General features: G+C 39.9%; 1 protein-coding gene across 1 annotated transcript in view; it reads right to left on the reverse strand.

The window, feature by feature from the left end:
• LOC108768576 (uncharacterized) overlaps positions 1–8,346 on the reverse strand; it is a 40,891-nt gene extending 32,545 nt beyond the window's left edge. The window contains exon 1 of the mRNA XM_018519044.1: positions 7,833–8,346. Within this exon, the coding sequence (XP_018374546.1) occupies positions 7,833–8,205 (373 nt within the window). The 5' untranslated portion in view covers positions 8,206–8,346. The remainder of the gene's footprint in view (positions 1–7,832) is intronic.
• Positions 8,347–15,773: the final 7,427 nt, after the last annotated feature.

Consider the following 15,773-nt stretch of genomic DNA (forward strand, 5'->3'; position numbering starts at 1 on the left):
GAGCCCCGTGCGCGCGTTTTGCCTGCCTGTTTTCTCCGCGACCAGACCGTGCGCAGCGGATGCCGCGATGTGCGCGCGAGCTTTTCTACGTCCTGCTCCGGCCTGCAAGCTTTGCCTTACCGCGGAGCTTCGTAAGTCCGGGGCCCCTCCAAGAGGTATCCTATATGGCGATTCGCAAAGTCTTCACGAGGCTCAGCCATTCCTTCACGTGTAGTGACATCTTTGCTGCTACGCTGAAAAAGTTCCTTCACATTCAAGAGTTTTTTGCAATACCGCAAAGTATTCCTTTCTCAAAGACCCAGGAGATAAAGAGATAAATATTAGTTACAGATTTTTTATCAAGACACCTGAATATTTTACCTGTGTTTACAAATCTGATCAAATATAGATAATGATACGTGACTCCCTTATTTTAAAATTAACACAAGTAAAAAAAAAACGTGGTGTTCCTGTTATTACAATGAATGAGTTAAGTAAATATCACTCTATCGCACAAAAAATCGTCAAAATCATCACAACCCAAAAAGGGTGGTTTAAAAAAAATCGTAACAATACAAAGAAGATGATTTTAACAGGTTGATTTGACGTTTGCACTTTGCAGTCAATTCGTATGAAAGTGAATTGACAATACAACGATATAAAAATATATTTAAAAAAACCACCCTCATGACAATTCCGGAAACTTTTCAATCCATCCATGTAAGAGAAGGATACGATTTTAAACGTTCTCGACTATTCTTCTCTCGATTCTATGAGCGGGGCAAATGATCTTTCGGATACCATTTCAAACGAAGCCGGTTAATAAGCGGCTTCGCTAATGACCTGCGTTTGTCGTTACGTGCCAGTAAAATTTTCCACATTACTCGCAATTTGCACTCATCCCAGCAGCGATAATTTCTAACGCAAAAAGCACATAACCCGCGACTTTGAACTATCGTATTAACCAACACCCGACGCGAATCGATGACATGATGCGCGCGCGCAAGCACAATTTTATGTACTGATTAAATTTATTATAACCAGACATTTTCATAACGATGCGTTTACGTTGTGTGAAACACAACAATAATAACAATGACGAATATTCGACGTAACGATGGATTGTAATCCGACAGCGTTTGCTGCGAAGATATCCGATAACATTATTCTGTTATATGCGATCACATCAATTTTTGCAATCGCGTGTCAGTAGTTCTAATAAAATCGTTATTGCAACAATAATGGCGACGCCGGCAACAACCTGACGTTACAATGCGTATAACTCGTGTCTCGAGTGTTAACAATTTCCGACATATTCCCGATAGGTAACAATTTTTATAATCACGTGTCGGTATCTCGCATAGAATTATATGTCGTTATCGCGGTAGCGCAATGCTGGAACCAGTTCAATTTTGTAATTTATACGAGCGTGAGAAAGCGATAAAATGTGTGTCATTTTTCATAATTAGGCATTGCTATTCAAATACGGGTGCCTATCGTTTTGACGGTGATTGCAATGTTAACCGTGCGATTAATGTTTTTTATTATTATGCTTGTACACGCAAACGCCAAAATCGAGGCGAGGGCTCGTCTCGTTATTATGGGAAATAACAGCGATATGTGGTTAACGCCGTTTATGGAGAGGCTCCACGTTTAAGATTTGTATTATATACTCTCGAGTCAACACCTCGCGAATTATTCCGCCATTTTTCTGCGGATAGAAAGAGAGAAGGAGACAGACGATATCCATGAGAAACTGCGGTAAATCCAGGTGGTTTTGTGCGCTAAAGTGCTACCTTTAAACTTCCCCGTCCTTCGGCCAATTAAACTTTCTCTGCATAGCGCAGGATGTTGGAACAAAAATTGTATATCAGACCCATAAAGCGAATTACAGGAACGTTTCGATTTTATATTTTATCGTTAGACCATATTTTCAATCTATCGTGAAATGTCTAATAAGAAGCGTCTGATTAGAACTTGCATCTGTAAAAAATTACATATATTGTTGCATTATTGCTTTCAACGCTCAGTGAATACAGTTTTCGTTTCAACATCCTACGCTTTGGTTCAAATTTGTCCTATTTAAAAAAAAACATTGAAAAACGTCACCGAAACGTTGCATTGTTAAATATTGAAATGAGTGTCTTTTTAATATTGAATTTAAGGTTACCAGGTTCAATTTGGATCGTTTTTTTTCCCAAAGTGGGCCACTCGCTGTTTGTATATAATTATATGATTAATTTAACTCTCTCATGACAGTAGTAATTCGTAAGTTAGTAGCAGGCGATCCGTACGACTCGATTGCATCGATTCATAAATCATATTATTCATTATGTTTGTGTAAAAACAGGAAAAACTGACACGTTGTAGTCGTGATGTAATATTCCGTAAGTAATTGCTTTCTGTAATTATGAATTTATTATTAAATTACTATAAACGCGGTTATTAATTTCCGTTATTTTGCAGCTCTATATTCATATTTTATAACACTATATTTAGTTTATACTTTTGTCACAACGTTTTGTTTATAATTAAAGAAAAGGAACTTTTCATTGTGATATCTCTCTCTCTCTCTCTCTCTCTCTCTCTCTCTCTCAATGTGAACCTTGTCTGAACACATGCGTAAGTGTGGCATTTGTCACAAATATGTTCACAAAGATGTATGGGATTAATTAAAAATGGTAAAGGACCTTTTACTTGTCCGAACTGCGAGTAGATCCATTAGCATAATTTTAAGAAGGAGAAAGTTAACACGAGTATTCAATGTTTAAGTTGCTAATCGTAAATGTTGACACATCAATATGTTTATGTAATGAAATTATAAACTTAAAAGTAACACGTTGGATCATTTTACTTTCCGTATTTTTAATATTTTCGTAAAAGGGAAGACACATACGCGGCTCACATTGGGTACACATTTTGCTGAGGTGCCCCAAATGCTACCTTTCTTTTAAATCTCTACTGCATGGTGTTTGATTTCCGTTTTGTTTCGACTCTTTGATGCACGAATTGTTCTTTAAGTCTTATGAACTTTCTCTCTGTCTTTTCCCTTCTCTTCTTTTCTTTCTGTACCTCTTCCTCCTTCTTTACTCTGTCTTTGTGAAGAGCGGTCGCCCTTTTTTGTCAACTGCCCTAATGCCTCCTCCTTCAGTCTAATCGTAAAATAATGACAGGATGCTAGACTACGCGACCGCACTTATCAAAGGAGCCTGGCTCGTTTGGTCTCACCTGCATCCCTCCCGAGTGTATTACATTTCTTTCGATGATGGACACTGTTATTTTATTCGCTGTAATCATTAGGGTAGCTTACAGTTCTTGAATTGACGAGAGAAGGCGCGAGTCTATTACTATTTAAACAATTCTTTTTCCGGAAGGAGTAATTTCGAAGAGAATCTTAATTTGATCGCCCAATTTAAAAGGACGAAATAGCCCTAATGGATCGTCGGACCTGATACATGCCGATAGTCACATAAATATGCGTTATAGAATGGAAACGGTTAATTTAAAAGCGATACGCCAATTATATTTTGCGATCTGTGTAGGACTCTTAATTTAATCTCATCTCTCATCAATAAGAGAGGTGCCTGTCGAGGTGCGAAGAGCTATGTTTTAAGGAGGCGTCATTTTGCAAACGGAAAGCACAATGCTAACACCTGTTACAATGTACCGACATGTGCGAAACTACAATGCTTAAAGCGGCAATGAAAATACAATATTTTCAGAACTAATATCACTGATGTAATACAACTACGTAAGTTATGGTTCATAAATACTTCCTGCTTTGAAAGATCATAATCAAGAACCTACCAATATGACTAATGTTTATGTATAACTCCCTTTTTGCTTTGCTTCAACGCGTCCGTAAGGTGCGTCTGTCTATTTATAGTCACGTCTTGTACGATATGATCTATGCGCGATTACTGGATACGATGTATAAGTTGATAAGAGAGGCGAGATGGAGCGAAAATATCTCCGGAAAATCATATCTCTCAAATATCACGTGTGATACGAAAAAGTCGTTGTTCCCGGCGCAAATAAGGCTTTCTGAAAGGTCATTAGGCAGATACTGAGACACCGCGAGGTTCAACGCTTATGCACGTTCTCCATCTGTCGCTGATTTGAATCGCGTTAACTTGAATTTGAACAGGTCGAGATACAATACGAATGAAAGCGAGCGGGCATGAACTTAGATTAATCGACGAGTCAGTAAGTTGGAAATCCGCAGATAAATGCAGAATGAGAAATGAATAACATTTATACGTAAGACGTGATAAGCTTTATCGAAAAATTACATGAACCAATTGATTAACAAAAATTGAAGACAAAGAAATGGAAATAAAGGAAGATACAAAGACGGAGTAAAAAATATCTTTGTAAATGCATGTCTCTCAAATATCAATTTAGAAGATAGATTTAAAATTCGAATTGCGTCAGATGATTAATTAAGATCAACGTTTAGAATCTTGGTGCCAGTTCCTATTTGTTCTTTTCTACATAATTCTCTAGATTATAATAATGATTCCGAATTATTCGTTCATTGGCAATTTACGTGAAAGGGGTTTGCGTTTGAAAAGTTTTACAGGGGAAAAAAGCAATCTGCTTAAAGAATGGATAAAGAAACGAGAAGTAAAAGCACCTGATGTGGAGCGTCATAGAGAATCTGTAAAGCAACGACAGGACGCCTCTCATTCCGCTTCGCACGCCACTGACAGCGGCCCGACCGTCGTCGATGGCGATATCGCTATCAGGTTAACACGTAAAACGACACGTTTTAATCCAGCCGATCTAGCCTCGACGTCTGAATCTTAATTCACGACGACGGGATTGCACAGCATGTGGCAGCTTTGTAAGCCGTTGGGAGCCGCCGCGCCGCGAGCGCCGACGGGACGCAATTTCGCGGCGACGCTAAGCGCTCTCAACTTAACGATCGCGCTAACGTCGAAAAAGTTTCACGATCGTACAGTGTATAGAGGCGTACGCGCGTGAGTCCAACACGAGCATTCCGCCGTCGAGCTAATTATGTAAACGAGAATTTCGCGAAGCTATAAGGGGACGCGGAGAAGAAGAAGGGGAGACTCCTTATTCGCGATCCCTTATACATACACAAACGCCTATCGCCTATCGCCTATCGCCTGGCGACATCGATCGGGATAAAATCGCGACACGCCGCGCGCAAACGTTTCATTAGGAATCGGTATAATTAAATGTCCAAGCATAATACGCTCAATTGCGAGGGACACGAATTGGAGCATGCCGAGCCTTGCGATTTCGCTCGGCAACTTCATTTACGTCGATTTGGCGCTCGATTCTCATTTCAAAGAAGCGAATTTATTCCCAAGTCGAAAACTAGAAAAATCTGCAGTTTTCAAAACTTACACTTCCAAATGGCCATAGACGTCTCAGAAATTTGCCAAAGTTTTTAAACTGATCCTAAGGAGAGAAACTTAATCACTAACAAGTACATGACTTTAGATTTACAGCACATAATTTACTAAAAATTCGAGAATCCTTTTATCCTTAAGAATTTGTTAAAAAATCAAAATATCCTAGATACTGAATTTTATCTGTAGTAATGTAATCGAATATTTTGACGATTAAGTTTAATTAAATTTCTGTGTTAAATTACATTTCTGCATTTGTGTGACATTCCATTTAAAGTAAGTTGTATACACTGTTAAAAATAAAGTCAGCTTCAACATTTTTGCACGTCCGTGAGAAAGTCCACTAAACGTTTTTAAGTTAAAATTAACATTTCATTTTAAACAGAGTATGATTCTTTCGAAACCTTTTAACATCAATGACATTTTTCACAGCAGAAAAATCGCGCGAGCGATCGTGGGATCGTTAGGCGAATCTAGTCTGACATAAAGGAAAGGTATTAAACGTGAAAATAAACTTAGCTCATGCTACGACGTGACGCTATAAAGGACGTTCGGTGGACGATGTTCGATCAGAGCAGACTTGCAATTACGCGCGTTCCTGCCGTTACCAATAAAACTATTTATCATGACGAAGAGAGGATGGGAGCTTTCATAAATCCCGAAATAACCGGCGGGTCGATCTGATACACGCTCGCGTGCACGACTGACGTTCATGAACGAAATGCTTCTCCTCGACGTAGAAATCATTATGCAATTATAACGAATCTAACCGCCGCGCCGCATACTTTTGCGGAACCGGCGAAACCGCCAAGTGTGTTATCCGACGCGGCGCGGCATGCCGTTGGAGAAGAACTATGAAATTACTGAACAAGAACGCCGGTCTGATAATAAGCACAATTTTTCTTATCCAAACCAACAAAGATATCATTTATATTCGTTAGAAAGTTGTACGAAAATATAAAAATACTCCAGACATCAATAAACGTCTCTGTGCATAGCCACAAATCTTTCTACAAATTTAAATTTATTCGATACTTAAAAAAAATTTCCCATTGTATCACATTTTTAATCAATCTCGACGATTAGGTTTAATTAAATTAAATTTCTATCAAGCGCACATGCCAGTTGCAATTATCTTAATATAACATTTTGTTATCTACCGATAAAAAAATTTTACACAATCATTTGAACAGTCACTCAGAGCGGTTCTTAAGCTACATAATAAATACTTTTTTTAAATATTTTTGAATATTTTGACAGTTAAATTTAATTAAATATCGTGATAGTGTTGAGCTTAATTAAATTGAATTTCTGTAAAGAGACACAGAAATTTAACGCTAGTTGAAATTGCCTCAATACAATTTTTTATTATTTATCGATTATCATCTTTTTTAAACGAAATATTTTTCAGAATCTCTATTTTAATCAATTCCTCAAACTTTTCTAATTTTGATACCGCGCAGCTTCTAGTGATCATATACCTATATTATAGTTCTATTATACAACAAAAAATATTATTACTTTTTTAAAATACTTGTATATCTCACATGTGAAATTAGTAAACATTAAAAAATGTTATAAACTTGGGAATATTTTAATTGCTCGATATCTTGCGTTATAACCAATTTGAACTTTGTTTATTAAAAGACCAATAATATTTAGGGAAATTCGCGGTAGCGCGCGATAAATTCACAGCGGCGAAAACAATCGAAAGTCAAAGGCAAGCGAATTAAGTGGCGCTCCCTTCGAAGCATAAACAAGTGTTAGGGACGTGAATGGGATCACGTAAAAAACAGATTTCCACCCTCAGCAACGCGGACATTCTCGCGCACGAAACACGATTTCAGACGAGCGGTCGCCAGGAAGGGCGGGAAAAGGGGATAGGGACTAACGTCGTAAGCGATCCCAGGGGCTCGTCAGGAACGATCTTATGATTGACCGCGTTACGCCACTCCCTGAAGACCGTTTTTCAAAAGCTATTTCGGAAACACCGCCACCATCAACATACTTCAACGAGCAATCATGGAGAAATACTCTAAAGTAGATTACTAATTCGAACAAGTATAATCTATTAATTTCATAACTATGAATCTTTTATAGAACACAAATTTCTGAAGGGGAAGAAAATATTTTAAAGGATATTATACTCTTTTCTTTATAAAAGTGGAGCAAGCCATCGTCTAAAAGTCTTTTACAAGAACCTAATTGAAAATTACAACGTCTCTTACATGTTCGTTTTGTCTTGTAGAAAGAGTTTGTGAAAGAAAAGTAACATATATCTTTTTAATAATATTGCACACACAACACACAATTCGAGTATTTTTAAAAAGGAGATAGATTATGGTTAAAGCTTTTCATTAGCTTCGTATTTTTTAATAATATTGCACACACAATTCGAGTATTTTTAAAAAGGAGATAGATTATGGTTAAAGCTTTTCATTAGCTTCGTACAATCGTTAAATTTCTACTCACCCTTCTTTTCATCTTCTTCCTCTCCATGATCAGCAGCATGATGAAGATGATGTACAGTAGGATGATGCCCAGTGATCGCCGGTACCAGGGAATGATTGCTCAACGTCGGATGAGGATGATGCGGATGATGATGACTGAGAAATCTGACTGCGGCGGCAGCGGCCTGATGCTGGGCCTGCATGCTCTGCTGGACCTGACTCTGCACCTGGCCCAAAACCGGATGATGCGGCGGCCATCCTGCCAAGTGAAAAGGAAACACAGGCGTCGTCCTTTGGAATAACCTGGTCGGGGCCAGCAAGGATCCTCCGGAGGCGCTGGAGCCGCTGCCGGGGGGCAACGGAAAGGACAGACCGCCTCCAGGCTCCAGGACCATCTTTGGTACCAATTCGCCGGCGCTTGTCTCTCCCTTGGAGAGCGATCAGTCCGCTCGCATCAATCCCTGGGATCAGCGAAACCCGATCACCAGGAGAGGAAGAGTCACCTAATCACTAGTACACTGTAGGTGTCATGTGCCTGTCAAGGATGCGAAAGATTGGAAGATATCTGACGCTATTAGATGCTTCCAGTTAACGCGCATTTACGTCTTCCATTTCAGGCCCTTTCAAGCATGATCACTGAGCAATACAGTCCATAGATCATCACTGCCTATATAAGTCACTCGCTTGTAATAACCATTAAAACGTGCTTGCGAAAACTCTGATCTCACAATCTCAAACAGGTTTTTGTATCTTCCATTCTAAGTCTTTCAGGCCATTACTCAAATCCATCTCTATCTTTGATCTTCTCGGAAAGCGATGATTTTTAAAAACGGTGATCAGAGATCTTGTTGCTTCATAATGTGATATTTTACATATTTCTGAACACTTTCAGGATCCATAAATCAATCCCATAGTCCAAAAAGTCTTAATCACTCGTAATTCCGTAATCCGATAACAATATTTTACATATTTTATAATTTTTTACGTACTAACATCAAGTTGCTCGTCGAACAGGTGACTGGTAGAACTTCACGAGCCGTCGGCCAGCTCTCAACGACGTTCTCACAACTTTTACATGATCTTTCTCTAACTAAATTCGATCAGTATCACAAATTAAGTTATATACTTCTATGTATCGATGATATTAAATGTAGATTGCACCACGTACAAATATAACTGTCCTTCACTTACTAAACTCATCGATTGAAAACTGACAATCTCCCACGAACGTCTTTTCAAAAGTCCATCATAGAATATTTGATCTGTGACGTCACTGGAGGTCTCACGATTCACGGGAGCGATTCTTCTCGGTGTACTCCAAAATTCTACGCACGCCGAGATCGAAACACCTAATTACGCACGTTTGCGACACTTGTTTGGCCACGACGCGTCACCGGATGTACTTCCGGGTCCTCGCAGTTCCCGAATACGTGCGCGTGACAGGCGGGTCTCCGGGATTTTCTTGGTAGCAAGGAGGACCTGCTGGTTGAGACCACTACGGCATGAGCCAACGGCACAATACTATCTGCCTCGAGACTCGAGTCAACGACTCCCCTCTGTCCGCGAAACTGAAACTGGTTTCAAGAACCGCCCAGAAGCGCGCGATTGGCCGAGCCCACGGCAAACTCGTGGGTTATACGGAACGACGGACCAATGCGGGCGCGAGAATTATACGGACGGTGCCACCCTCCGGACGCTTTTTTCGTCCTGGAATTGAATCGACGCCTGCCTGCGGTGCCTAGTGGGGGCGAATCAATTGGTGGCTGCCCTGAAACAGGCCGCAAGATGGCTCCTCCCTTCCCACAGCCGCTACGAGATACCCTTGCCGATCTCATCGGTCGAGGCATTCGGATTCGATCCGAGTTGGATTCGTCGTAATGGACAGGCAAAATATATATCAGTGAATTGTGTGGTTGTTTATTGCCCAACGTTGTTGTCTCGCCTTTCGTCCATTTTCTTCTCCCAAATGAAAGCTTTGGAAGTAGAAATTTAACTTTTCGGCCTACATACGCTAGGTATATAATTTAAATTTTAACAGTCTAATTAAAAAATTGTATTCAATAATTAGTATAAAACGGTGTATGAGTACAACGGATAATTTAACGTTAAGAATACTGTGCGGCGAGAATTTAAACAGATAATTAAATTTACACCCCGAAAGATTTCTGTGTTTAATTTTTTAATCATTACTTAACTATTAAATTATTAATGCTCTCCAACATGTCGAAATTAAAATATCTTGAAATTCTCTCTCTCTCTCTCTCTCTCTCTCTCTCTCTGTCTGATATCACGGATGATATTCCATATGGAATATCTTATTGATAAAATTAATGAAATAGGAAACCCTCCTCGGGTCTCGAGTGAACGTACGAGGAAGAGACACCCCCATGATCACGACGCACCACCACTCCCGTCGCAATCCCCACTCCGGGAACTTCTTCCGCCCCTCCAACCCCCGAGGGCGCGATCCTCTTTTAATAAAAGGAGCTCGGAGGCGTTAAGTAATTACATCTATTCTCTACTGGGGAGGAAATTACCTGCGCCGGGTCGGTGTGGGAAAAATTGGGAAATTAAAATTAACCCCCCACCCCAACTGAGCCGTGCGCGCTTGCTCGCCTGTTCTGCCCCCTTTCTCGGATTGCGCGCTCGACCGGAACACTTCGTTCTCGAATTTAGGAGGAGCCGGCGGCCATTACCGCTTACGTAATCTTTTTTTGCACAGTGACGGCGGCAGCTTGTTAGCGAAGTTATTTAGCACGCGATTCGCTCCCCGTTCGTCGACGAGAACCGAGAGAGCCAGCACTCATCTATCATCTCTGGATATTGTTACCAGAGTAACACTAATAAAGGACAATACATTTCAACGCTCATTGTTTTATATCCAAATGAAATTTCAGCCTTCTTCTCATTTCAACAACTATATAATTTCTAATCAATCAAATAATTTACGGTATACTAAATTCTTTTCTAGCATGTCATAATATTTTGTATGTTTACGACCCAATAGGCTTATTTCTACGCAGTTGTGTAACATATCGGTAAACAATTTTTACTTATACGTATTTTTCTCAAATAATCTGCACATACACAAAATCAATTGGCGAGATAATTTGGTAATAATTATATATTTTCATATTTACTGTAACCATCGATATTTTGTCTCTACACTAATCGAATTTGCGTAACAAGTGTTCAAAATAATTTTACTGGACTTTATTTGTATAGTCGAAATTTTTCCAGAATTATAAACTATATAGACGGAAAATGAATAAGTTTGCACAAGAGTCAAAATATTTGTGAAACACACAAATTTTTACTTAAGAATGTGTAGAATTAACGTTGTAAGAATTAACTTTTCGTTACACAAGTAATTAAATTACTTATCGATTGACAATAGGAAACCGCAAAGTTGATTATGTTGAAGGAAAAGGAGAGAGGTTGAAAGGGGTGAAATATAGTCATGAAAAATTGATCGAGCACGATATCTCACGTTTAGGTGCATCTTGGTGAAGGAACCAGAACACGCGCGGGTCATACATCAAATACCCGGAGGCTCTGCGCTCGCGCGCGCGCGTGCCGCCGTGCTTTAATATAAAACTTAAATAACGACATACACAAGAGGGCAAGGGCGGAAATGGCGAATAATCTTATGAATAAGTTCTTCGCCCGGTTCAACCGCGAATACTAAAGTCGCATGAGAATCCGCGCCTTTAAGTCCTGCGGTGTATCTTGAATTGATGAAATGTGGACGACCACATTTTCTTTCTTACATTTTAGATCCTCGACACCTAAGAGCCTAGAAAAATCGCGACAGAACATCTCAACTTTTTATAATTTTATATATTCATATACTATTTTGTTTAAATAATGTGTTTTAGGCCTAAAAAAGTGCAAAGGCTTTGTATCAAATATATTAATTTTGTGTTTACCTCATCGATATAGGAGATACGTTTAATTTATTTTAACTGTGACTTTGACGATTATCGCAGTGAGAAATAAATTGGATCTTTTGGCTAATTCCTTTTTTGTTCCGTAACGGACTGCTATCAACTACATCCCGTATCGTTTTATCGTTGATAAAAGAAAGAGGGAACAAGCAAAAAAAAAAAGACAGAGCTGAAGAAGGAGAGAGAGTTCATCTTTAATCAAGGTCAAATCTTCATTTGGCACGTCCTCGCTCGCGCCATCAAATATAATCACCAGAAAGCGCACCATCTTTTTTCCCTCTTCTGCTTTGGGACTCCTCCTCCCTTCTTCTTGCTTCACAGAAGCCAGCACCCTTTCTCCCTTCCTTCAGACTCGTTCTCGCTCTCTCGAATTGAATCTCTTCGTGAGAAAGAGAGGAGAGGGTGAGAAGACGAAGGAGAAGGTTGCCTTGGCAACGACAGAGGGTTTCTCGATGTGGTTGCCGAGGCAACCTGTAACCAGCGACCCCTAAATATGCGCCAGAAACCGCAGAGAAGAGAGCGAGGGTTTGGGGGAAAAGTGAGGAAGAGAGGGGGCATTTAATAATCGAGTTAAATGAAAGCTTTTCCAAAAAGAAATAACAAGAGGAGTTAAACCGAAGCAAGAACTAACGAAAGATGTTCTTGTTACTTGCATTTTAAAACGTGTAGTAAATACCTACCAGCCATTCGTTGTAAATTTATTAGACAATTTTCTTTTAAGAGGATACTTTAGAAGTATGCAAAATTTACATGTGCATAAATTTATTCCATCAGATTATTTAATTTCTTTACAGATATTAGATGTTGAGATCTGATAGAATTCGAGTTTGATACAAATAATAATGGGACCTATAGCAGAATAACAGTAAGAATTTATTTTTATATAACATTTGTTTTCCATTTAACGTGTAATCAAACATTTCTTTACATCGAAAACATGCTCTCGAAATAACTCTCTCAAAATATTCGATTCTAAAGCAATGATCTTGGCAATTAACAAAGCTCGAGTAACTTTCTGGAGTACAATCGGAGCAATTCAGAGACGTTAATTTCAAGGCGACGCGCTATTACGTAAAAGTGACTTTTTGCCGGAAATTAGGCCGGCGCTCGTCTCGGGAGAGCCAGGCGTACATAATGCGGAAGCGGGAAAGACGAGCGCGAAGAGGAAAGCGGCGAGTTCCTAATTTACACAGCCGCCGCATCCTCGAAGCCCTTTCCGGCCCAGACGGAACTTTGCCGGCGATTAAAACGCTTTAGTAATTAACTAGGTCTCCTCACCTTCCGCGAGTAGCAGTTACCGCCGCCACGCCACCAGCACTCCGAAACTCCGCGTCTTCCTCCTTCTTCCCACCCCCGACTTGTTTGCATTATTTAACCCTTTGCTGCAGTGGTACTCCAGCTCCGTACCGAACAATTGTCGACGAGGAATGTAAATCGACGCGTGCCAAAAAAACGTATGCATGCATACTAAATATGCCGAAAAACGCGCGTGTAATCGTGCGCTTCTATTTAATGATAAAAAGAAGAACGGGCGAGATATCGTCGACCAGATTAAATGGAAATATTTAGAGATTATCAGTCAACTGCAGGAATTTTGATAGAACTGAATATTCGAATACGTGAGGAAGAAAAAATTTGATAGAATAAATTCATATAAAGTAAACGCTATATCTACTGACCCACCGAAAAAAAGAAAAAAGATATAATAAACAATCTCATTGAATTCTATCTCGTTTTTCTTCCTTGCTAAGGTACCGTCTTATCGATCGCCACTTGGAACTTGGATTTTTGATCACGCTGCAGTAAACTGCGCACGTCAGCTTCATCTCCATCTAATCCTGTTTGGTTTCCATCGATAAACGCCAGCTCCCTCTCTCCCTCTTTTCTCCTCCTCAACCCTATCCGCCCTTCCCTTCCCTTCCCTTCCCCTCCGCCATCACCCTTCTCGTTCACTTTTCCTGCTTTTCGCACGCGCACACTTTACTCATCAGAGCTCACCAGAGCTCGGTAGAGTGGAGTTGCGCGATAAAGTCCCGAAGTAATTAGCTCGATGTTTACACAGTTTAACGTTTCCCTCGTATCTTCGGCTTTACTCCTACGCGCAGCATCTCAATTAACTTACGGCGTACTTAATTAGCTCAGCCACAGCACGCCGCAGCGGCTCGCAAAGCACTTTCGAATCGGTCTTGTCGATCGCCCTATCCCAATATAGCGACATCCAGGACGTTGCTTGGCTTCTGTCATTTTGCACGCTTCCAGCGGGTCGATATTATTCCGAATGACAGTTTCTTGGAAAAGCGCCGTCGTCTAATTAATCAATCAGTTTTGTAATTTTTAAGTCTTTACGGGAAACGCGAATCTTTACTAGAAATGTGTGTATTTACTCCAATTTTATATTCATCGTTAAAGTTCAGAATGTATTATACATATTTTTTTTAACAGCACGAAAAAATTGGAAAATAATTATAGATTTTTCTGTATTGTATTTGTGTGTGAAAGTAGTACCTACAAAAAGTTTGACTGCGATTTAAAAACATTTTTTTTCTCAGTACATTTATACCTGGCTTTCAAATGAAATCGAAACATAATGAACTAAAGAATCGCGCAATATAACATCGCGTTATACTTGTTTTCCAGCGTAAACGTCTGGCAGACCTACGGCAAATGTCGGCTTCGACATCGACAAATTGAAATTGTTATCGACATCCGGCCGACTCTTCGCTCATTCAACGTTGCGTAATCTCGATGATATTTCTGGGATCAATGGATCAAGCCAGCTTCATCGACCTTACGAATTGAAATTTCTCAATGCAACGCTCCTCTCGACGCGACCCCGCGCTACATCGAATGACGTCCGCGAAGCTTTATCGCCTCTCACGATTGCAGCTGTCGATTTTCTTCCACCGCATGGCAAAAAGAGAATGGAATTTGACGATATCAAGGCTTTCGCCCTTCGATTCATTCTTGTTTCGCTTATGTAAAAAGCCGTAAAATTCAACAGATATCACTGCGAAAGATAATAAACTTCTTTTTGATCTTTGTTGACCATCGTACCAATTGTACCATTTTACTGCTAATAATACGTGTATACATATATCAGAAATATAATTTGTATCGTTGCCCCGATACAGTTTCGGCCATAAGGCACCCCCACAAATTAACACAAACGTTCCATCTAACGAAAAATAAATTAAAAAGCAGTTTTATTTAAAAATATTTATTTTTATATAACAATTTTAATATTTTATTGATTTTCTTTTGGTTTCGATTAGTGCCTTAAAAAAAATGCAATGATAGTTGAGAGTGCTTTATATTTATGGCCAAGGTAATATTTTACGCTATCAGTAATTTTGGGGTGATCCCGATTGATCACGGCTCGATTGGACACCACCAATCACAGCGACCGGTGCTTAGCAGCTTTGTAGTCTCAAGCGCTGTGAGTGGCTCGTGTCCAACTGGGTGCCACCCGTAATTTTCAATGTAATACAGATGAAGAAAAAATTTGAAATAGAATTATCTATTAAAAAGATATAATAGAAAGAATTTTATATTTAAGACACGATATGAATGTAAACAGAGATATACCGTGTCTCTCGGTTATTCAAATCCATTGTGTGATAATTGTGTATAAATTAAATCCATCGTCAAATTCTCACAATCCATAGATCTGCGAATGGCACGAATCCTTCTCAGAATTTATTTAGTGAAGAGTCTGGCGCGCCTCGTGGCGCTAAATAAATTCCCATAAACCGGCGCGCGGTGCTGGCCCTCGGTCCTGGCAGAGCGCATATATATACGTACTCGTTGCTTGAGTATTCGCGGCACGAGAACCTGGCAGCGGTACGTCATTCGCTCTGTTGCTAATCAGAACTAACCGCCGACGCGTGACCCGCATCTTCATCCTCTATCGGCAAAACAAAGAGAAAGATGCTGTGCGCGAGACAAGAGAGAAGCCGCGGCCATCTTCGCGTCTCCCTGTTCTTCCTCCGCTTCATCGCCCCGTTTTTACAAGCGTT

Source organism: Trachymyrmex cornetzi, unplaced genomic scaffold, assembly GCF_001594075.2.
Source record: "Trachymyrmex cornetzi isolate Tcor2-1 unplaced genomic scaffold, Tcor1.1 scaffold81, whole genome shotgun sequence".
Taxonomy (NCBI): domain Eukaryota; kingdom Metazoa; phylum Arthropoda; class Insecta; order Hymenoptera; family Formicidae; genus Trachymyrmex; species Trachymyrmex cornetzi.